The 19,767-nt window shown below is 43.0% G+C and overlaps 1 protein-coding gene across 6 annotated transcripts in view; it reads left to right on the plus strand.

The window, feature by feature from the left end:
- SCRIB (scribble planar cell polarity protein) overlaps positions 1 to 18,854 on the plus strand; it is a 119,744-nt gene extending 100,890 nt beyond the window's left edge. For 2 of the 6 annotated variants that reach the window (XM_050709148.1, XM_035570174.2), the window contains 6 exons: positions 653 to 742; positions 1,054 to 1,242; positions 6,948 to 7,087; positions 7,490 to 7,527; positions 11,129 to 11,180; positions 16,527 to 18,853. In XM_050709148.1, coding sequence (XP_050565105.1) covers positions 653 to 742; positions 1,054 to 1,242; positions 6,948 to 7,087; positions 7,490 to 7,527; positions 11,129 to 11,180; positions 16,527 to 16,687 — 670 coding nt within the window. In that variant the 3' untranslated portion in view covers positions 16,688 to 18,853. Of the gene's footprint in view, positions 1 to 652; positions 743 to 1,053; positions 1,243 to 6,947; positions 7,088 to 7,489; positions 7,528 to 11,128; positions 11,181 to 12,131; positions 12,915 to 16,526 lie in introns of those variants that run through there. The other 4 variants (XM_050709147.1, XM_050709149.1, XM_050709146.1 and 1 more) reach the window with 4 other exon arrangements.
- Positions 18,855 to 19,767: the final 913 nt, after the last annotated feature.

Raw genomic sequence — 19,767 nt, forward strand, 5'->3', positions numbered from 1 at the left:
CGATGTACACGATGGGGCTGCCCATTGTGTACAGGGAGCTGGAAAGAGCCAGACTAGGGCAGGGCAAGAACTTGTCAGCAAGCACAGTGTATTACATTTGAAGAGTGTGTGTGTTAGTGGAGGGGGCATGGTTGACTTCCAAATCACAGAATCACAGAATTGTAGGGGTTGGAAGGGACCTCAAGAGATCATCGGGTCCAACCCCCCTGCCAAAGCAGGTTCCCTAGAGCAGGTTGCCCAGGTAGGCATCCAGACGAGCCTTGAATATCTCCAGAGAAGGAGACTCCACAACCTCCCTGGGCAGCCTGTCCCAGTGCTCCGTCACCCTCACCGTGAAGAAGTTCTTTCGCATGTTGGTGCAGAACTTCCTGTGCTCCATTTTTTGGCCATTGCCCCTTTTCCTATCCCCACAAACCACTGAAAAGAGGTTGGCCAAAATGAGGAACATGAATTCTGAACATAGAGAACATGAACAGTTATGAAATCAACAAGGAAATGCTTGCAGCAATGGAGAAAAAGCTGTTCTGCATAAGCATTAAGGGTTGTGTCTTCAAACTGAACTAATTACTGCATTCTAGAGCTTGGATATTCTGAACACTCATTGGATATGCCAGCCTGCGATACTGTTAGCTGACATGCTTTTTTGGTCTAGGTCCTCAGAGGTTAATGAGAACAACAGTTCACAGAGGAATTCACTGGAAGAGGCAATGAAGCCTGAACAGAGAACCAACTCTATATCTGGGTAAGTAGATGAGCAATATCCTTTGTGCAGAAACTGCCAGATGACAGAGCAGGTGACTCCTACTTTTTAGCAAATACAGGGTGTGAAAGGAAGAATTTTGTGGAGAAGGGAAATTGATTGGAACCAACTTCTTAGCAGAAGTTTAATCTTGTGTCCTCCTTCCATCTCCCAAGATGATATCCTTGGACCTAATTGTGGTACAGAACAGTTGATTGTGGATGTTGATCATCACGTTTCACCTTCAGAAGAGCATACAGAGTTATACTGAACCAGGCCTGCCTGTTTCTCACTGCTTTTCTCTCTCTGCCAAGGTTGAGTCCATTAAATCTTGGAGCCGGGGATCCAGTGGCACCTGTGCGGACAGCCAAAGCTGAACGGCGGCACCAGGAGCGATTGCGAATGCAGAGTCCTGAGCTCCTGAGCAGTCAAGAGAAGGAGCTTTCTCCAGCAGAACGTCGTGCTCTGGAGGCAGAGAAACGAGCAATGTGGAGGGCAGCACGGTGAGACAGATGAACTGTCACTATTCTCTTCACTACGCTAGTTCAGGGAAAGGGGAGCTGCTGCATGTCCTGGAATCCATGGTGTTAAAAATGGGAAACAAAGAAACCTCCCTATGTCATAAGCTGGGAGAGGTTGTAGTTGCACTTTGAATCTGTTCAAACAGTGCAAAGCATCTACTGCTTGGCTGGGCTCATCTGCTTCTGACAGCTACATGAGTGAGATGTCTCATAGTTCAACAGTGCTCATACAGTCATGAAGACTGAGTTTTATAAAATACACTACTCAAACAGCTTTATGTGGTGGTGACTGTATCTCTTTCCTCTCAGCACACAGTTCCCCCCCTCTTTTGTAACACGTGGGGAAAGATAGTATTTATCAAAGCTGTGAGGTGACACATTCAAAATGAAAAACAGAAAGAGCATTTCACATATTCAGTGTTGCTAAACTGGTAGACTCACTGAAGCCAAGAAATGAGCAAGATGAGAACATTCTTATCCTCACAAACTGTTCATGAGCTGTGAAAGAGTGATTAAAAATTTGTTTTGAAAGAGGTCTTCCTACCTCAGATCTTTAGATTGGAGGCTAGTCCAGACCCTTACTGTGTAATATAATTCCTTTTAAGAATTAGTCAAGCTGCTGCTGTAACAAATTATTTTTCTTTCCTGAATGCTCCTGTAACAGGCACTCAGATGATAACTGCAGCAGTCTTTCTGGGGGGTTGAGTGAGAACTTTTAGAAGAACATGACTGCTAGCAACTCATCGTTGCCAGCCTGCTAGATAGGATGTTGGAGGGATTACTGTGAGTTGTACCACCTAGCAATATCAGTGTTTGTGGTTAGATTTGGATGATAATGGTGCTGCCTTCTTCTGAGGCTCTGAGGATGAAGAAATGTATAGTGGAATTACCAATGATGAGAGCTGACTACTTATGCTTATCTAGGGTTTTGATGGTACACATCTTCCCATGGTTACTTGATCATATAACAGATCTATCTGGTTATAGTTTTGCTGAGCTGGGTTCAACTAATGTTCACAGTACCAGGGCTCTTGTCCTTCAGGAAGAAGTTTCTTAGCATGCTCCAGTTCCATTGCCTTAGATAATCCCTTTGGTCTGTCTCAGATTATTTTTTTTTTCCTGGAGCATTGCCTTAATTTCAGTGCACTACCCTGCAGTGTCAGAAAGCTGATCAAGTCACTGGAAAGCCTACCTGTTACACAAAACCTTAATTTGGAAGAGAATGATTTCTGTCTTCTTGTAGCATGTTTGTTATACCTTTGAAGCTGGCCCTGCTTTGAGCAGCTTTAGGATCAGATGACCTCCAGAGGTCCCTTCCAATCTGAGTGAATCTATACTCAACAATCTCTCCTTCACGTGCACCCCAGACATGGGGGTGTCTACATACAGGTACAGCGATGAGTCAGGATCTCACCACAGTGTGCTCTGGTAGGATTGTTTCCTTCCTGTGCTATTGTCTCGTGCTCCAGATACTATGGGATTCTGTCTGCTACTCTGACTTGCTGAATGTTCTGCTGTATTTGGCATCACACCCCTGTTCTAGTTGTTGTAGTTCCCATGGCTTCAGTGTCATGACTTGTCAGGAGGCATTGTTTGCAAATGGAAGTTCTGTATTTTCACATTAAGGCAGGAATAACCCTTTTACAAAAATATTGACACATGGAAGAAAGTTTATGAACAATGCCTGCCATAATAGAGGCATTGTCATTCTATTATGGGGCTAGAAACTGGGCAGGTGTTGTAGAACCAATATGTGGTTACAAACCACAGTGCATCCAGGCCTGGGGCCCCCAGCACAAGAAGGGTGTGGATCTGTTCAAGCAGGTCCAGAGGAGGGCCGTGAAGATGATCAGAGGGCTGGAGCACCTCTCCTATGAAGCCAGGCTGAAGGAGCTGCAGATGTTCAGCCTGAAGAAGAGAAGGCTTCACAGAGACTTCAGCTTTTCAGTACTTAAAGGAGGCTTATAAAAAACATGGAACGCAACTTTTTGCTTGGGCAGAAAATAATAGGACAAAAGGGTTTTAAACTAAAAGAGGAGAGACTTAGATTAAGTGTTAGAAGGAAATTCTTCACTCAGGGGTGGTAAGGCATTGGAACAGGTTGCCCAGAGAAGTTGTGGATGGAGGTGTTCAAGACCAGGCTGGATGAGGCTCTGGGCAACCTGGTCTAGTGGGTGGCATTCCTACCCACATTAGGGGGGTTGGAACTAGATGGTCTTTAAGGTCGCTTCCAACCCAAGCCAATCTATGGTTCTATGCTTGATTCTATGATTTTATCTCCCTCATGCCACCACTTTCCATGCATGTTTCCTCATACGCTGGAGCAGGCTGTATTAGCTCCGATTCCTCCTAAGCCTAAACATTAACATGTCCAGGTAATTCTATAATAAAAGCCTTGTCTATGGTGGATATAAAGTGGAGGAACGTGACATTGCATGTTCAAACGTTTGAAAACATAGACGTTACAAGGACTCTACCATGTCACAGAATGTACATCACTTGCCTCAGGAGTCTGTCTTCTTACATGATCTTGTTACTGTTGCTAGCAGATAAAGAAATCTGAAAAATGCTGGGAATAAACAACTTTTTTTTTCTTTTTTCCTTTTTTTCTTTTTTTTTTTTTTTTAACTGATCACATAATTTGCTCCTATAACATTACCATACACCTGCTGATGCTTCTGGGTCAGCTGGGCATTTGTTGAAATTGCTTAGATTACAGTCAAGTTTTACATTACACTGTGGAAGGGTTAGTGAGTGTTGAGTATAGTGTTTTTGTCCACTCTTGGCAGGAGATAGATCACATATCTTCATGCCTTTTAAGCATGTTTTGTTCACAGAAAATGAACTAGGGAAGGGAGAGGTAAGAAAATGCATGAGGAGAAACTGCTTGGAGCTGCCTTGGTTTTGAGCTGTTAGATTCCGTGTAACTGTTTTGAAGTTATGCAGACCAGCTTCTCAGCTTCACTTTGCTTCTGATAGCAAGGTGTAGTTTTTTATTCAGCTCTCAAGAGAAGTGTCTGGCTGATTCTTTGGGTAGCATTAAGTCCTTGCTTTTATTGGCATCAGCAGGAATCAGTCAGTTACCATATTGAGCTCCCTTTGGTAAGACAAGGATGGACTGTCCCCTGCTACCACAGATCTCACAGATCTGGTCTTCTTAGAAGCCATCTTCTGTGAATGCTAGAGCAAGTGCAATGACATGATGGCAGCTGGGTCTCATGTCTTGTTTCCAGAGGTCCCCAGGCAGCACCACATGTGCTGTGTGGGAGGGAGGACTGGATTGTCCTGCACATGGTGCTTCAGCCTCACTAATCTGTATTTTCTTTAAGTGCATGCCACTGGTTTTATTACTTTCTTTCTAATCTTCTGTCTTCTGCTTCTTTCCAGTTCTCTGATCTGTGTGCTGTCACTTGTGACCCCATCAATTCGCACCATCTTGGGCTTTCCTTTTTCTCCCTGTGTCATCAGTGCCCTGATAGGACATGTGATGCCCCCCCCATCCTCACCCCACCCCCACACACCCACTCCCCTGTCCTCTGTTGGGACAAACACACTGAGGACCATGCTACATAAGTGTTCTCAGTGCACACAATTGCTGACAGTGGTGCCATAGGAAGAGTGTGACTGAGAAGGTACAGGCACATATAGAGGGGGAACAGCAGTCCAGCAAGGCCTATATGCATCTTGGCAGGTTTCCCAGTGTGCGCATATGGATGCACTCATCTCAGTGTTTCAGGGCCTGCGGCAAATAGACCCTTCATAATGTGCATGCCCGTTTTGCACCGGTATGGCCTCACCTTGAGTAGTGTGTGTGGTTTGGGGCTCTGCAATATAAGAAGGATATAAAAATAATAGAATGTGCCCAAAGGAGGGCAACAAAGATGGTTAAAGGACTAGAGGAGAAGATGTATGAGGAGCAGCTGAGGTCACTTGGTTCGTTCAGCCTAGAGAAGAGGAGACTGAAGGGAGGCCTCATGGTGGCCTGCAGCTTCCTCACAAGGGGAGTGGAGGGGCAGGCGCTGAGCTCTGCTCTCTGGTGACAGCGACAGGACCTGAGGGAACAGCATGGAGCTGCGACGGGAGGGTCAGGCTGGGTGTTAGGGAAAGCTTCTTCACTGAGAGGGTGGTTGGGCACTGGAACAGGCTCCCCAGAGACATGGTCATGGTCCCAAGCCTGTTAGTGGTGTTCAAGAAGCATTTGGACAACATTCTTAGAGATATAGTTTAACTCTTAGGTTGCCCTGTATGGAGTCAGTAGCTGGGCTCAATGACTGTCATGTGTTCCTTCCAAATGGGGATATTCTGTGATTCCATGATCCCATTTTATCATGGTCAAAGGTGCATGCTAAAGGTGGTCAGATATATGTATGCAAATGTACACTGAGGCAATCAAATGTGCATGCACATACACACACTCATGTCCTGTATGCCCTCAGTCTGCTTCATACATGCACACACTTCTTTGAAACTACCTGCTGGGCATTTCCACTGGTCTGCTGCGTGTTTCTAGTCCTTTCCTCCCAGCGCATGAGGGCCCACCTACTTAGACTCTGAAGGATAACACTTCTGGGTACATCATCCCAGACTGCCCTCTGGAGGTTGCTGCTTCTTCTACAGCAGTTGGTGTTGGGCAGGATCAGATACATAGGAGCCTGTTTTAATCAAGGCTATGCCTATTATCAGACTCACACTTCCCCTTGCCAGGGTATGTTCATGTATCTGCTTCTTTCTTTCCCTGTGCTTGTCCGCTGTAATGTTCATCACCATCATCTCCTCTTCCTTTTCCTCCTCCTTCTCTTCTTCCTCCTCCTCCTCCTCTTCCTCCTCCTCAGATCCTCAACTCTTGAAGACAGTATTAAACAGTACGAGCAGGATCTGGCCAGGAAGCTGTACCAGTCCCGACAGTGGGCACCTGCTCCCGGGGCCAGGCCAGCTCAGATGTCTAGTCCAGTGCAGAGTCACGCCTCAAGAATCCCTGGGTCAGGAAGCCAATCCAGGTGTGCACAGCCCCAACCCTGCTGGCTGCATGCTCAACTGTCCTGTCTGTGTCCCCACATCCTAATGCAGTGCTCCAAGCTGTGGCCTGCTAGGGGTAGGGAGAAGATTTTTAGCAGTTGTTGGTATTCATTTCCCTAAGGTCCCACAGACTACTAACAGTTAATGAGAATGAAGGGGGGATGCTGGGTCTGTGTGGTTGGGTGGGAGCAGACATTTCTGAGGGCTGAACCTACTTTTTCTTAGGTATTTCATAATCTCCTAATGGCATAAGAGGGTTAAGATGCAACACACTGAGAGCAAAGAGGAGAGTGAAACAAACCCTATTCATCTGAGTCCTGGCCATTCCCCTCCTTTTTTCCTAATTTGGGTTGCTCTCCTTCCTATATGGCACCTCTGAGAAGGCCTGCAGCATCTCATTGGGTTGATGCTTAGCTCCAAGCTCTGTCTCTTAAACACACATGACAGCATGTGTGTTTCAGGACAGCAGTCTGATGAGAGCAAACCAAGCTGTTCTCCTCTCCTGCTTTGAAAATCTGTCTGCCTCAGGGAACCAAAAGTGCTTAATCTGCCTTTCTGCACTCAGCTTACTGACTGTGGTCCAGTTGCTGGGCACAGAAGAGGGCATTATCTTTTACAGAGAAGGCAATATCTGATGCCTTTTTCTCCCTCCCTCCTCCTTTCTGAGACAGGATGAAATCCCTTGAACAGGATGCTCTTAAAGCCCAAATGGTCATTGCCAAATCCAAGGAGGGGAAAAAACGCAGCACTCTGGAGCAGCTGGCAGAGTCACCTTCACCTGTTCCTACCCCATCACCTACACCACTGGAAGGTACTGTACAGCTATCTGTATCTCTGAGGAAAAAAAGTTAATGCTTCTGTAGATTAACTTATTTGAAAACAGATTTGCTGAAAGCAGTTTCGTCGTTCAGCTGAGGTTGGAAGTGCCTTCTAAGCACATGACACTTCTTAGCATAGGAGATAATCCTGACACGTAGAAAACTTGAGAGACCAATACATTTGAGTTACGGTTCCAGGGAACCAGAGCAGAACTGAAAGGAGCATCATGACTAAAAAGGAGAGAGGCATTTATTCTGAGATTGTGGTGTCTTCCCTGAGTCTAGTCTTTTATCACACTTAAATACTGCTAAGTGGAATGTGCGAGTTTGTGTGTGTATGTGTTGCATATAATACAGACATTCACTGAATAATGTTTTTGTGTTATCTTTTGCAGATTGCAGTCCCAGGAACGTCACTTCACCGGGAAGGCTGGTATGACATATTCTGCTTGCTTCTGTTCTCTTACCTGTAATCCTGGGGTTTCTCAGTTACTCACCTTGGGTGTGAATAGTGCATTTGGACAATGGGATCCCTATTTAAACATTTAATCCGAATCTGGCTGCGTGATGTACAGAACTGTGAAGAGGAGGGCAGTGTGGATGGAGCTCTGTCATACTGATTGCTAGAGGCATCCCCCTTTGTTACAGCTACTCTGTAGCATCTGTTTTCCATTTCTCTGTTTTACTGTTTCATCCTTCTCTTGGTTCTTTTACGCCATCTCCATGTTCAGAAAGCCTTTTACTTTAGAGACTTTGCCCCCTTTTCTCTTCAATAGCACAATACTGAGAACTTTAACTGAAATCAACATCTTACTTTTTCTAAGCACTGTATGAATGCAACAGGACATTGTTGCAGAGAACTGCCAAAATCAGTAAGACCACAGAATGGTGGGAGCAGCTGCACAGAAAGAGGACCTAGCTTTGCCTAAGGTCACACAATACAGACAACTCCAAACTGAAATATCAGCTGTGCTAGAACTACCAGGAATCTTGCCACTGATTTTCCCATACACACTAGGTTACGTAAGAACCCTGTTTTGTATGTGCAGTTTACTAGAGCATATGCTTTCTCTGCAACTTGGAGCACCTGTCTTCACACCAGAATAGATGAAAGACTGTGTCCATGAGTTGCCTTTTTTTTCAGAGGCTGTATCTAGACACTGTTGTCCATAACTGAGAATGACGCTCTGCTTCCAACTCAGCGTAGATCACTCACTGTGCTGCTCTCTCTCCATCCATTTCTCTCTCCTTACTCTCTTCTCTGTTTCTTCTCATTTGCTGTCCCTTCTAGTCCATGTCTGAAAAGAAGTTTGACTACCGGGAATTTGCTGCTATTCCTTCCTCCAAACCTGTTTACGAAATCCAGGTATAAACTGCATGCTGAATTTCTGCCATCTATTGGATGGGTTAGGGTTTGATGTGATAGAATTGCCTGCACTTGAAGTGATGACCTTCAGCAGAGAGGCTGAATGACTTGAGGAAGTACTCTTCGGAGTCACTGTGTATGGGGCAATGACAACTGACCATGTTGTATAATTGAGAAATTATTGGAGACTTCAGTCAAGCTGTTAAAAAGTTGCTCCAGACAGTTTTAAAACTAGTGTCAAAGCCTTTGCAAATACAAAGTAACTGCATCTTCACTTTAACTGATCATGAAATATTAAGTGAAAGATGAGAACTAAAAGGGAAGAAAAAACTATTAGAAATAATTGCCAACAAGTTGCAAATTGGAGTTAATGTTAACTTCAAACTGGAATGTATCCAGCATCCTGCCCAAGAAGCAGCTGTTGACAATTGTCTTATGCTGTAACGCTGCTGTAGATTAATTATGAAGTAATAGTGGTAAGAGGACACCAAGTCTGGGGCATGAGCACCTTGGCAAGGTTCCTTGAGGGGGGAAAAAAACTCATGTCATTTAAGCTGCTTTGTCGTTCATGTGAGCTGCCTATTTTTGCATTTGTCTGATTTAGTCATTAACTGATTGCATGTGACAGATGATTTGAGCAGATATTATACATCTGTAATTTTTTTTTTGTTTTAGCTTTATGAAAAGACAATGAGGCAGATACCTGCATTTACATTTGTAGTGTGCGTGGGGAGCTAGCAAATACTGGCATGTTAGGCTTTAACCTGCTGCCATGACACAAATGTTCCAGGTCCCAAAAGGTCTTTTTCCCAATGCCAGGCTGACTTTAGCAGAGTTCCAGTTTGAGGAGTCTCAGGCAGTTAAACATTTGATTCATATTCTTGGCTGACGGCTTTTGCTGGTTGTATTGCCCAGCCCTTCGTAGTCACTGATCTTTTTCTCTAAGAATCCCTTCCCTATTGTGGTGCACACTTGTCCAGGTTTTGTGCCAAGTAAGTGAGTAGAGAGTGGGAGTGGCAACTCAAGCCCCACTGGCAGCCCTGTGCTACCTGAGTTTCCCCAAGCCTCTGCTGAGGTCATAGTGCAGCACTGTGTCTTTATGCAGCTGAGAAGTTACCTCTAAGTGATAAGACTACACCTCCAAGTGATCAGGCAGTTCCTCTGGACCTCTCACAGCAGTGCAGTTAATTAAAAGGCTGTATTTCTTCCTGGCCATAGTCACACAACTGTCAGTCACTTTGGATCAGCACAATGCTATTTGGCTGCACTATGTTCCTCAGCAATACATGCCAAAGTCAACACAGCTCCCTATGTTCTGCTCTCTGCTGTTCACGAAGAACATGATTTCTACCTTGCATTCACTTTATTTCTAAGTCACTCAATGAACTGAGATCATCTCCCACTCTTTCCTACCCTCACCAATTTCACTGCTTGCATAAAATAGGCAAAATTTATACGTAAATGGGAGTATTTCTCACAGCTGTGAAACTTCCTTAATGCTTTCCATAGAAGTGAATAGAGCCATCATTCTTTATCCTACAACTAAGCTTCTACTTGTGTTCTTGAGCTGAACAAGAAGACTCCTAAAAGAAGATTTTGATCAATGGTGGCCAAAAGTTTCAGAAATTTGTCATTATTAAACCTGTGGAATACTAAGCTCTTCTGAAACATTTGTATAGCTCGGAAGTGTTGAGCTCAGTGTAAGTATTGTGTACAAACTTAGAAAGAATACTAGAAGTAATAAAAGCAGCCATTTTTGATGCAAACAGTACCTTTACAGAGTACTTTGACCTTTCGGTCCTTGAAGTCCTATACACAGCTAGATTAAATTTTCTACTTGAGTGAAGTAAGCAGTACTTGGGACATTTATGCCAGTGCCCAGAGTAGTGCTGATTTTCAAGCCACCTCAAGTTTATGACCATGAGCAAAGTTGTTTTTTCATTGTGTTGTCACTGACCTGGTGAACTACAGACAGCTCTGGTTGGTTGTTGGAACAGGCTTCATTTTGTGAAGTCTTTAATGTTAGCAGGAACTGGTACAGTTTCATAGCTATCACTTAGCCATTTTTCCAGAGCTGTCTCTGCCACCCGTTGGGATGTAAGCACTTTCTATCCCATGTCAGTTCTCTGTACACACCTGAATAAAGAAAAATTTTGTTTTTGCCTAAGAAGCTAGGCCTGGGAACAGTGCAGGGACAGAATTAGGATCCAAGACTCTCAGAGAAATGTAGCTGTCTTATGTCATTGCTCCCCTCCCATGTTTCTACTCCTTTTAAATTGTCTTTATGCTTTTTGCCTTTCCTGTCACTTTCTATCCCCTCCTCCCTACCCATGCAAAGTAATGGGAGAGTAATGTGGTGCGCTGACATGCCTCTAATCTCACAATTCAGACACTGGGCTGGTTGACTTCAGCTCAAAAGGTTAATGTGTAATCACACACACAATTGTAGGGGTTGGAAGGGACCTCGAGAGATCATCGGGTCCAACCCCCATGTTGGGTAGTTGGGGGGTAAACATGTGAATTCACTGAGGGTCATGCCCTGGCTGCTTTATTACCAGAGCCTTTGAGGGCAAAAAGTTCTCTGTAGTGTGTTGGAAGGCTGGAGGTGGGGAATTATCTGGCACTGCTGTTACAGAGGTGGATGCTTCTGTCTTCTGCTCTTTTCCAGTCACCCGATGCAGCTGATGACCTCAGATACATAGATGACAGAAATAACTCAGGTAAGCTGATGGCCAGAGGATTCTTCTTTGTACTACTGCTTGTGTGCCATCACAGTTCTAGAGTTCACCTTTGCCTGCTTATGGAATCCCTGAGGACTTCAACTTCTTGCTGCTTGAAGCAATGACTTTTTTTTTGTTTTTTTTGTCCATTCTAGAATGAAATCTTGAAACTTGCTACATTCAGTTTTGGGTAGGATATCTGCATTGCACTTCAGTGATGGCTAATTTGCTGAGAATTGTGTGTTACAAGCATGCCTAATCTCCTTCCTGTTTTGTGTTCTGGAGTAACAAATGATAGTAGAACGTGGGTGGGAAGCTTTGGCCTCTGGCACCTGCTGGCAGTGGATAATGTCCATTGTTCACAGTCTTCCTTGTGCTCATTCTGCTAAAGCAAAGAATCTCACTGCCAGCAGCAACAACTAGAGTCATCCTGGTTTAGGATTTGAGAGCATTTGGATGTAGCCAGGTGACTCTTCAGGTCACCTTGTGGATCTTTGTGCATGGTCACCTAAATAAATGCTAATTAAAGCTTTGACTCTTTGGACTGTGCTAGCTACAGTATGTCTTTCTGTTCCCAGCTGTAACAGACACGCTCAGACTATCTTCCACATCATTTCAGGTGGCTCAAGTAGTAGCGTGGAGCTCAGCAGGGCCTGCCTCCTCCTTAATAGTATTTTTGTTTCATTCAACAGTTGATGCTGGGTTTCTTCTGCCTATTCCACAGCTATTTATTTTTCTTTTATTTTACACAAGAAACAGTTCAGCTGTAAATTTTATCTTTGCAAATCTCTCTTGGTAAAGGCTGCACTCCACTCTACTGCTGATTAATGTACAGACCATTTCCAAAGGAGGTTCTGCTGTAGAGACGTTCAACAAAAACGTACTTTCCTGAGAACAGTATCTATTTCTCATGCCTGTGTAAACTTACCAACCCTGTTTTTTCCTTTTGAGGTGGTCCATTCGCGTAGTCTCCATAACCTGCATAAGACAGGTCACAGAAGGATCAAGAAATAATCAGCAATTGCACAATGGTTTCAGACTTCACTATTGCCTGTCATTGGTCTGTTGCATCCTCATAGAGAATAGAGGCCATAAAGAAAAGGTGGTGGTGCTCTATTAAGAGTTTTTTGTTTGATTGTTTTGGTTTTTTTTTGAGCCAGTCTTTAATTCTTATTTAATCCTTAAGTTACCATTGTATGAAGCTGTGATATACACCACAAAGGATGCAGGTTTTCCAAAATTGATTTGGAAGGATAGCAGCTGAAGATGCAGCTGGACTCTCTTGGTATGGGTCAAAAGTTAGACTAGATGATCTTAGATGTCTTTTCCAACCTGAATGACTCTATGAAAGCTCTCAAATTTTTGTTTCTTTCTTTGTTTCCATTTTTTTCCCATCTCGTTCTTCCAGGAAGTGCAACATTCCAGTCAGCATATAGATTTAAAAAAAAATAAAAATTCATGAAGCATACATTGATTTTTGGGCAAATATTATCATTTGTTTTGGGACTCAAAAACCTCTCCTTTTCAGCAACAGTTCCAGCCTCCTGCTGGTCCTGCGTTTGCCTCTTTTCAGATATTTTTCTTAGAATATGTGGAGACAATATTTGGAATAAAATATTCAACTGAGAAAATTCCTGATAATTGGAGTGATTTTTATTTGTATTTTTCTTTACTGTAATGGGAAAAGGAAGGGAAAACCTATTACCAAAAATTAAAGGGGTATGTATTTAATACATCTTTAGTCATGTCTAATTGCTACATTTAGCGACACCTCTTCTCTGTACTCCTCTACATGCATTGGGGTTATAATCACAATTTTCCTTGATCATGGAATTATGGCTGTTTGACCATATTGTAAACTCATAAGCAATTCCTAACCTTTATGCTAGAAAATGAATATAATAGAAACACCAAGAAATCTTACTGCTGACTGCAGGAAAGCATTAGCATATTCCTCTTCTTTACATCTTTCAAAACAACATTTCACTCTTTTCAGTGGTGCCTAGCAACAGGACAAGAGGGAACAGGCACAAACTGAAACACAGGAAGTTCTGGCTGAATATGAGGAAACATTTATTGTAAGGGTGAACAGAGCACTGGAACAGGTTGCCCAGAGAGGTTGTGGAGTCTCCTTCTCTGGAGACATTCAAAATCCACCTGCATGCCATTCTGTGCAGCGTGTCTTAGGTGAACCTGCTTGGTAGGGGGTTGGCCCAGATGATCTCCAGAGGTCCCTTCCAGCCTCAACCATTCTGTGATTTTCTTTCTGCTCATTGCAGATGGGCTCTAAGAAACAGTCCTTTCCATTCTTGAGTCTGACTTCATGGTCTGCAGCAGTCCCCCACCATCATCTTTTAAATGTGTTTAAAAACATTAAATGCAAGGCTGTTAAGAGGCCATGAAGATAATGAACTACATACTAGCACTTTTAGGGTGGGACCATGCTATGTTCTTGCTTTATGATACAGCTTTTCCAAATCACTTACAGCCAGTGGCTTTTGCTTTCCAATCTTATAATCGTTAGGTTTCAGAAATACATCCATTTTAACTTTCTATTGCTCTTATTACTGAACGCCAATTTATGATATTTAAGAAGTTATTTTTCTCCTCATGGTCTTTGTTATGTCTAATGTTTACAGCAACTTACATGGGAAAGATATCTTCTTGTCCTACACTTGTCTAATCACTACTTGTATTACTAGTTTGGTCTAGGACACTGCTCAGCAGCTCATATACATATGGGAAACAAAGATGATCCCTTCACCTTCTTCTTGTATGTTAGTTTAGCCTCATCGAGCCTCTACAGCCACCTCTCTGGTCCCAAGAACAGCAGCCACCCTTTTGCTTTCCAAACTTCTTTTTTACAGATTCTTTACCACAAAAATGTCAAAATTTCACAAAATTGTAATCTCTAAATTCATACAAGTTGCAATGCATGTGTTCCTTTCCATTGTTTTCTGACTTCTGTCAGGATAGGAAGGACATAAGGGAGGCTGTACTGGTTCAGAATATGTCAGTATCTTTGGCTATAAATGATTATGTAAATTAGGGAAAGACAGTAACAATCAGAGAAAATGAGCTTGCTTGCATGAATCTTCTCAATTTTCGTCAATGACCTATTAATTATGGATGTCTTGAGCCAGGTATTGTATCTGGATTATCAGCGGAATAATCCTCTAAAAATTATCTAGCCTTTCTAACTACTTATTCTATCTTTTTTGACACTTTGTGGTATTGAGTTCCCTCACTATGCACTATTGCAAATGCAGGTATATAAAGAGTTACGCAGTAGCAGAATGTTTTCTCTAATGTTTCTCTAATGAATCCTAATGTTCTCCCATCTTTTCTGATATCTAATAATCAAAAGTGAAACTGTGTTCCTGAGAATTGCATTGTTTTCAGAAAGCTTCTCCTAATGACTATAGAATTGATGCAGAACCATGATTTCAATTTAAGGATGTTGCATTTGATGCACAATCAGTATTATACTACTTTTTTTGAGCTTAAGCTTCATCCAACAGTGTAAAAGTAGACGTACTATGTCAGCACAAGGTTTGGGATAGTCTGACATGAGGTACTGGGAATGCCAAGAAAAGAACATAAAAGAAGCCTAACATGATTCTTTCCAGAATACTGCTCCAGGCTACAACAAACTGTGGTGTTACATTTTATAAGCCAGAGGCCTTTAATTTCAGAGGTGTTTGCTTCTTTCTTGAATCAATACACATTTGCAGTAATTTTCACCTTCCATGTTATTGCCCAGTCAACTCTGTAAAATCCTAATACACTTTTTGTAGCTGAGTTTCATCTGACTACTCTGATAACACAGCTTGGAATAACCAGCAATTTTTCTCAATGCAGTCATAATCACTTCTACTCCTCATCAGTTACCAAAACCTGACCCTACTATAGATAGCTACTCCATTTTGTGATGCCAGGTAATTTCTTCCCACAATTTTTCAATGCTGTATCTATTTATACACTAAAGGATGTGTCGTCTTATCCTATGGCAGCTTATTTTCATTAAGAGCTTTAGCTGAAGATTAAAATATTTTTTTGAAAAGTCCAGTACACTGTGTTGAGATCATACTTATTTGCATGTTTGATGACTCCTTTGAGAAATTCTAGTGGTCTAAGAGCAATGAATTCCCTCTGAGACACATTGATTCCTCTCCCCAGTTTGAATTTATCTGCATGTCTGCCAATGCTTTTGTTTTATGCCAGCTTGCTTTGTTCAGAAGTCAGTCATCTATTTGTCAATCCCAGAATCCTTTCAAGATACCAGTTTTGTCACCTATGTTCACTTGGTTCTGAGGCCTTTTCAAACAACAGGTTGATGCTACAGTTATTAGTTCAGGAAGGCTTCTGGATTATAACAAATATTCCTATGTGGGTAGTGTAACTAAGGGGGGACATTACATCTTGGAACATGGCTCTAGAGCAGAGGGTGGCCTACCAGGTACAGCTCCACATCAGCAGACTGTGCACCTTTGATCTGATATATCTTCATAGATTTCTGTATTTGAGGTTCTCTATTAAATTCAATGACTTCAGGCAGGCTTCCCAGGAGCCAGTTTGTACTTGAAGGAAAAATTCTGGGGCTTCATGAAACTTTTTTCCTTTTTACACAAGTATCTCACAGTAGATGCTCAAGCGATATTATCACAAGGGGCTTATGTTCCAGGTGTATGTAAAAGTACATGGGGTAAGCTGCACCAGTTCTTTTCAGGAGAGTAAGGAGCCACTTAACAGCAGTGTACTTCAGATGCGGAATACATCCTGAAAGGCCTGAGACCAAGTTAACTGAGGGTCAGTCCTGCCAGAATATCTTTTCTGGTGAGTTATTTTGGTGGGGGACCCAAGTTGAAGTCTAAATTCACAGAAAGGGCTTTAGTCATGCAACTTCAGCATTAACCAAGGCCAAAATGCTCACCTCTCTCAGTAGCTACTGCATACCATCCTGGTGCTCATACTGCTCTTCAGGGCTTGATACTCTTTTGAAACTAGCAAAATGCTTAGAGCACTAACATACACCTCAGTCTCTTCAGTGTACTTGATTTTTTCCTAAAGCTTGGTGCTTCCATACTGTTTTCAGTGAATCCTGGGTGTTAGGGGCAGATATCACCTGAGGTGTGTGACTTTCTTCCCAGACTCCACAATAGTCAGTACTTTAGGTACAGGTCGCCTAAAAGTTCTGGGCATGGTATTACTTCAAATCACATTTAAAGACTCCAGCACTGTCTCAAATTCAGTACCTGGGTATATCCCTCTGTCATCATTAACTGTACAGCTAAACACTTAACCTGACACTTTCTCCTAAAATCTCAACTTCTGTTGTTTGTGCAGTTCCTCAGGAGCAAGATGGGCAGCCAGATGAAGAGGAAACGTTACTAACACATGATTCATCAACACCTACTGCATCAGCACTTGAAGAAATGGCTCTGTACAGCAGCAAACGCAAACTCCGACACAGCCGGCGCAGTCTGGAGACTGCTGTCCCAACGTAGATGATCTGATGCACCTGGGTGATAGAATAGCCCAACACAGGGCTCTTGAACTTCCTGTGCTCCGGGAACAGCACTGCCTCCTGGACTCTGGATGGGAACTGAGCACCCCAGGGAGCATTGTGGTTAACTAACTTCCTTTAAGGCTGTGAACCACCCTCTTTTCTCACCCAATAGTGCACTGGGGCATGTCCTAAACAAAATGGGACAACACTAGACTAAGATGGCCAATTGAGAGGAGGTGTGGGTAGGACAGTGAGCAGCTGCAGTTTGTTAGCCTGTAAATATTGGGGGGGAGGGAGGGGGTAGGACAGAGAACATATGAGTGTAAGAGTGTGTAGGGCTCCAGCTGTTATTTCCTCAACTTGGATATTTTTTTAAATAGTTAATATGGGAGCATCTACTCTGGTATGAATTAGAAGGAAGTTCCAGCCTTTGCTCCTATTTAATTTCTAGTCTTTTGCCAAGAAGCATCTCCTTCCACCTCCCACACTGTGTCACCTCACTTTCTTTTGGGAGTGTGTGGAAGTAGGTAGCTTGGAGGCAAAAAGAAAAAAAAAAAGGAATTTCAGTGAAGTGCCTCCCTCTGACACTGACAACTGACTCAAGCAAAGATGACTGAACAAGCAGGAGCCTGTGCCAGCTCTAGGAAGCACCAGCTCCATTTCACTTGCCTCTGTGAGTGCAGCAATCTGTCCCATGTAGAAAAATGCTCCTGACAGTATTTTGTGCTATTCTGGGAGACAGGTACCTACCTAGAGATACACATAATTGTGTGCATGCAGCGTGAACCACTCTACCTGCATGCTGTTCTAAGTGTCAGAGGAGGCCAGGTATCTGTCTTCTGTCCACATCATGTCTGATTTGGTGAACTGCGGCAGAAATGAGAAAGGAGTCGAAAAGGTGTAGCAAGGGTATAGCAGTGTGCATGTGTGACAGCAATAGAGAGCAGAGTAGTTGGGGATTAGGATACGGTGGCAGAGGTAGGAGGTGTAAACAGCAGATAAGGTAGTGGGTTAGGATTCAGGAAATGGGGAAGGGTAGGAAATGGCATTGCTGGGGTCAAGTTAGGAGTAATAGGGTCTTACAGATAGGAGGATACTAGTAAGTGACTCCATTGTGTTGCCCACTAGCTGTGAAATGAAATGTGATATTATGAGGGGTGCTCAGTGTGGGACTCTCAAGGAGTGCCTGCTAGGCAGGGAGCACAATGAAGTGAGATGGATCTGGCCTATGCCTTGCAATAACTACACAGTTCTGCTTTCTGCCAGCTTGTTGTCTTCAGGCCCCTGCCCACGTAGAACAGGGCAAATACATGCAGGAGGAAAAAATAAAAATGAAAAAGGAGCAGGGGTGTGATTCCTGGTTTCCATGAAAGGGCCGTGAACAGTCTGTATCAAGTGAGTTCTGCATTTGTGGAGGAGACTGACACCGCTTATTGCTCTGAAATCAGTCTGCTGCTCTGCTGCCCACTACTGAAGTAAAACATCCCTTTTCTTTTTTGTGATTTTTTTTTGGTTGTTTTTTGTCTGTTTGGGTTTTGTTTGTTTGTTTTGGTTTGTTTTTGTTAATGCCTCCAATAGAGAGAAAGACATCTGAACTTGATAGTAGTCTGATCTGTCTACCCGGATACAATGGTGCTCTCTGGTGAACCAGTCCATCAGTAAGACCAGAGTTGTATCTTAAGCCTCTCAGTGGCTGGATGGGGCTTGGGAGTGGCAGGCGCTTCTGCTTGTATATTTGCTGAATGACTGGATGCATTTTTTTTATAGTTGAAACTCTCCCTTCATGCCAAAATCCAGTGGATCATTTTTAACTGACTTCATGTTTTAATTTTACAGGTCTTTGAAGGGGGAACTCAGATAATCTCAAGCTGCAGCTATAGCTGCTTCCATCATCAGCAATTTGAGCTTTTCCTTTTTAAATCTAATTTTAGCATATGCTTTTTAACAAGAGCAATTTTGGAAACAATCCTGGATTGGTTTTGGTGACTAACGTGATTTTTTTCTTTCCCTTTGTGGTACCCGGTGCCAGGTTCTGGGTTCTCTCCCCTTCTCTCCTGAGAGACTCTGAGGGAAAATTAGCGCATCAAGACTGTAACTAGTGAAATTTGTACAACCAAAGAAATCTATTTTGTGGTTCAAGGATAATAAAGTTTACTTTACATTTTAGAACCTTTAGTTAATGTGGTTTGCCCTGTGTGAAGTCTGCAATTTCTATACCAACACTTTCTTTCTGATGATTAGCAAATGTATAATCTAGCAATCTCGCTGGTAATTTTCCGTCTTATAGTTTCCTGAAAGGGGATGAAGTTTTGAGTAATTGAGTAATTTGAGTAATTGAGTAAAAGTTTTGAGAACAGCCAGAAGAAGTTTTGAGAACAGCCAGAGGCTGCTGGTATGTTAGGAATCAACAGGGAAACAAACACCTGTGAAATGCCTAAAAGGAATTAGGGTATGTTCATCTAAAAATGTGACACGGACGATAGCCCAACTAAAGTGTCTTTATGCCAGTACATGTAGCATGGGTAACAAACAGGAGGAGTTGGAAGCCACTGTGCAGCTAGAAAGCTATGATCTAATTGGTGTCACTGAAGCTTGGTGGGATAAAGCACATGACTGGAGTGCTGCAGTCAGTGGCTATAAACTGTTCAGAAGGGACAGGCAAGGAAGAGGGGGAGCAGAGGGGGACCTCTTTAAAAACAGTGATGAACACATTGAGGGCTTATGGCTAAAAACTGGAGGCCAAGCAAGCATTCTTACTTCAGCTACAAGGAGCTTCATGCTCACAGGCCTGATCCAGCTAGGGGCTTCAACCACCCTGATATTTAATGGAAAAGTGGCACAGCAAGATTAAACAGTCCAGGAGACTCTTGGAGTGCACTGAGGATATTTTTTAATGCAGGTGATAGACAGCACAACCAGAAGAGAAGCATTACTGGACCTGCAGTGATCATGCCCTTGTGGAATTCACAATCCTGAGGTAAGATCTTGAATTTTAGGAGAGCAAACTTCCAGTTGCTTAAAGAATTATTGGATGGGACACCCCCCCGGAAAACTGCCCCTGAGCAGAAGGGTTAAAGG

The sequence above is a fragment of the Cygnus atratus genome, chromosome 2 (genome assembly GCF_013377495.2).
Source record: "Cygnus atratus isolate AKBS03 ecotype Queensland, Australia chromosome 2, CAtr_DNAZoo_HiC_assembly, whole genome shotgun sequence".
In the NCBI taxonomy this organism is placed as follows: Eukaryota; Metazoa; Chordata; class Aves; order Anseriformes; family Anatidae; genus Cygnus; species Cygnus atratus.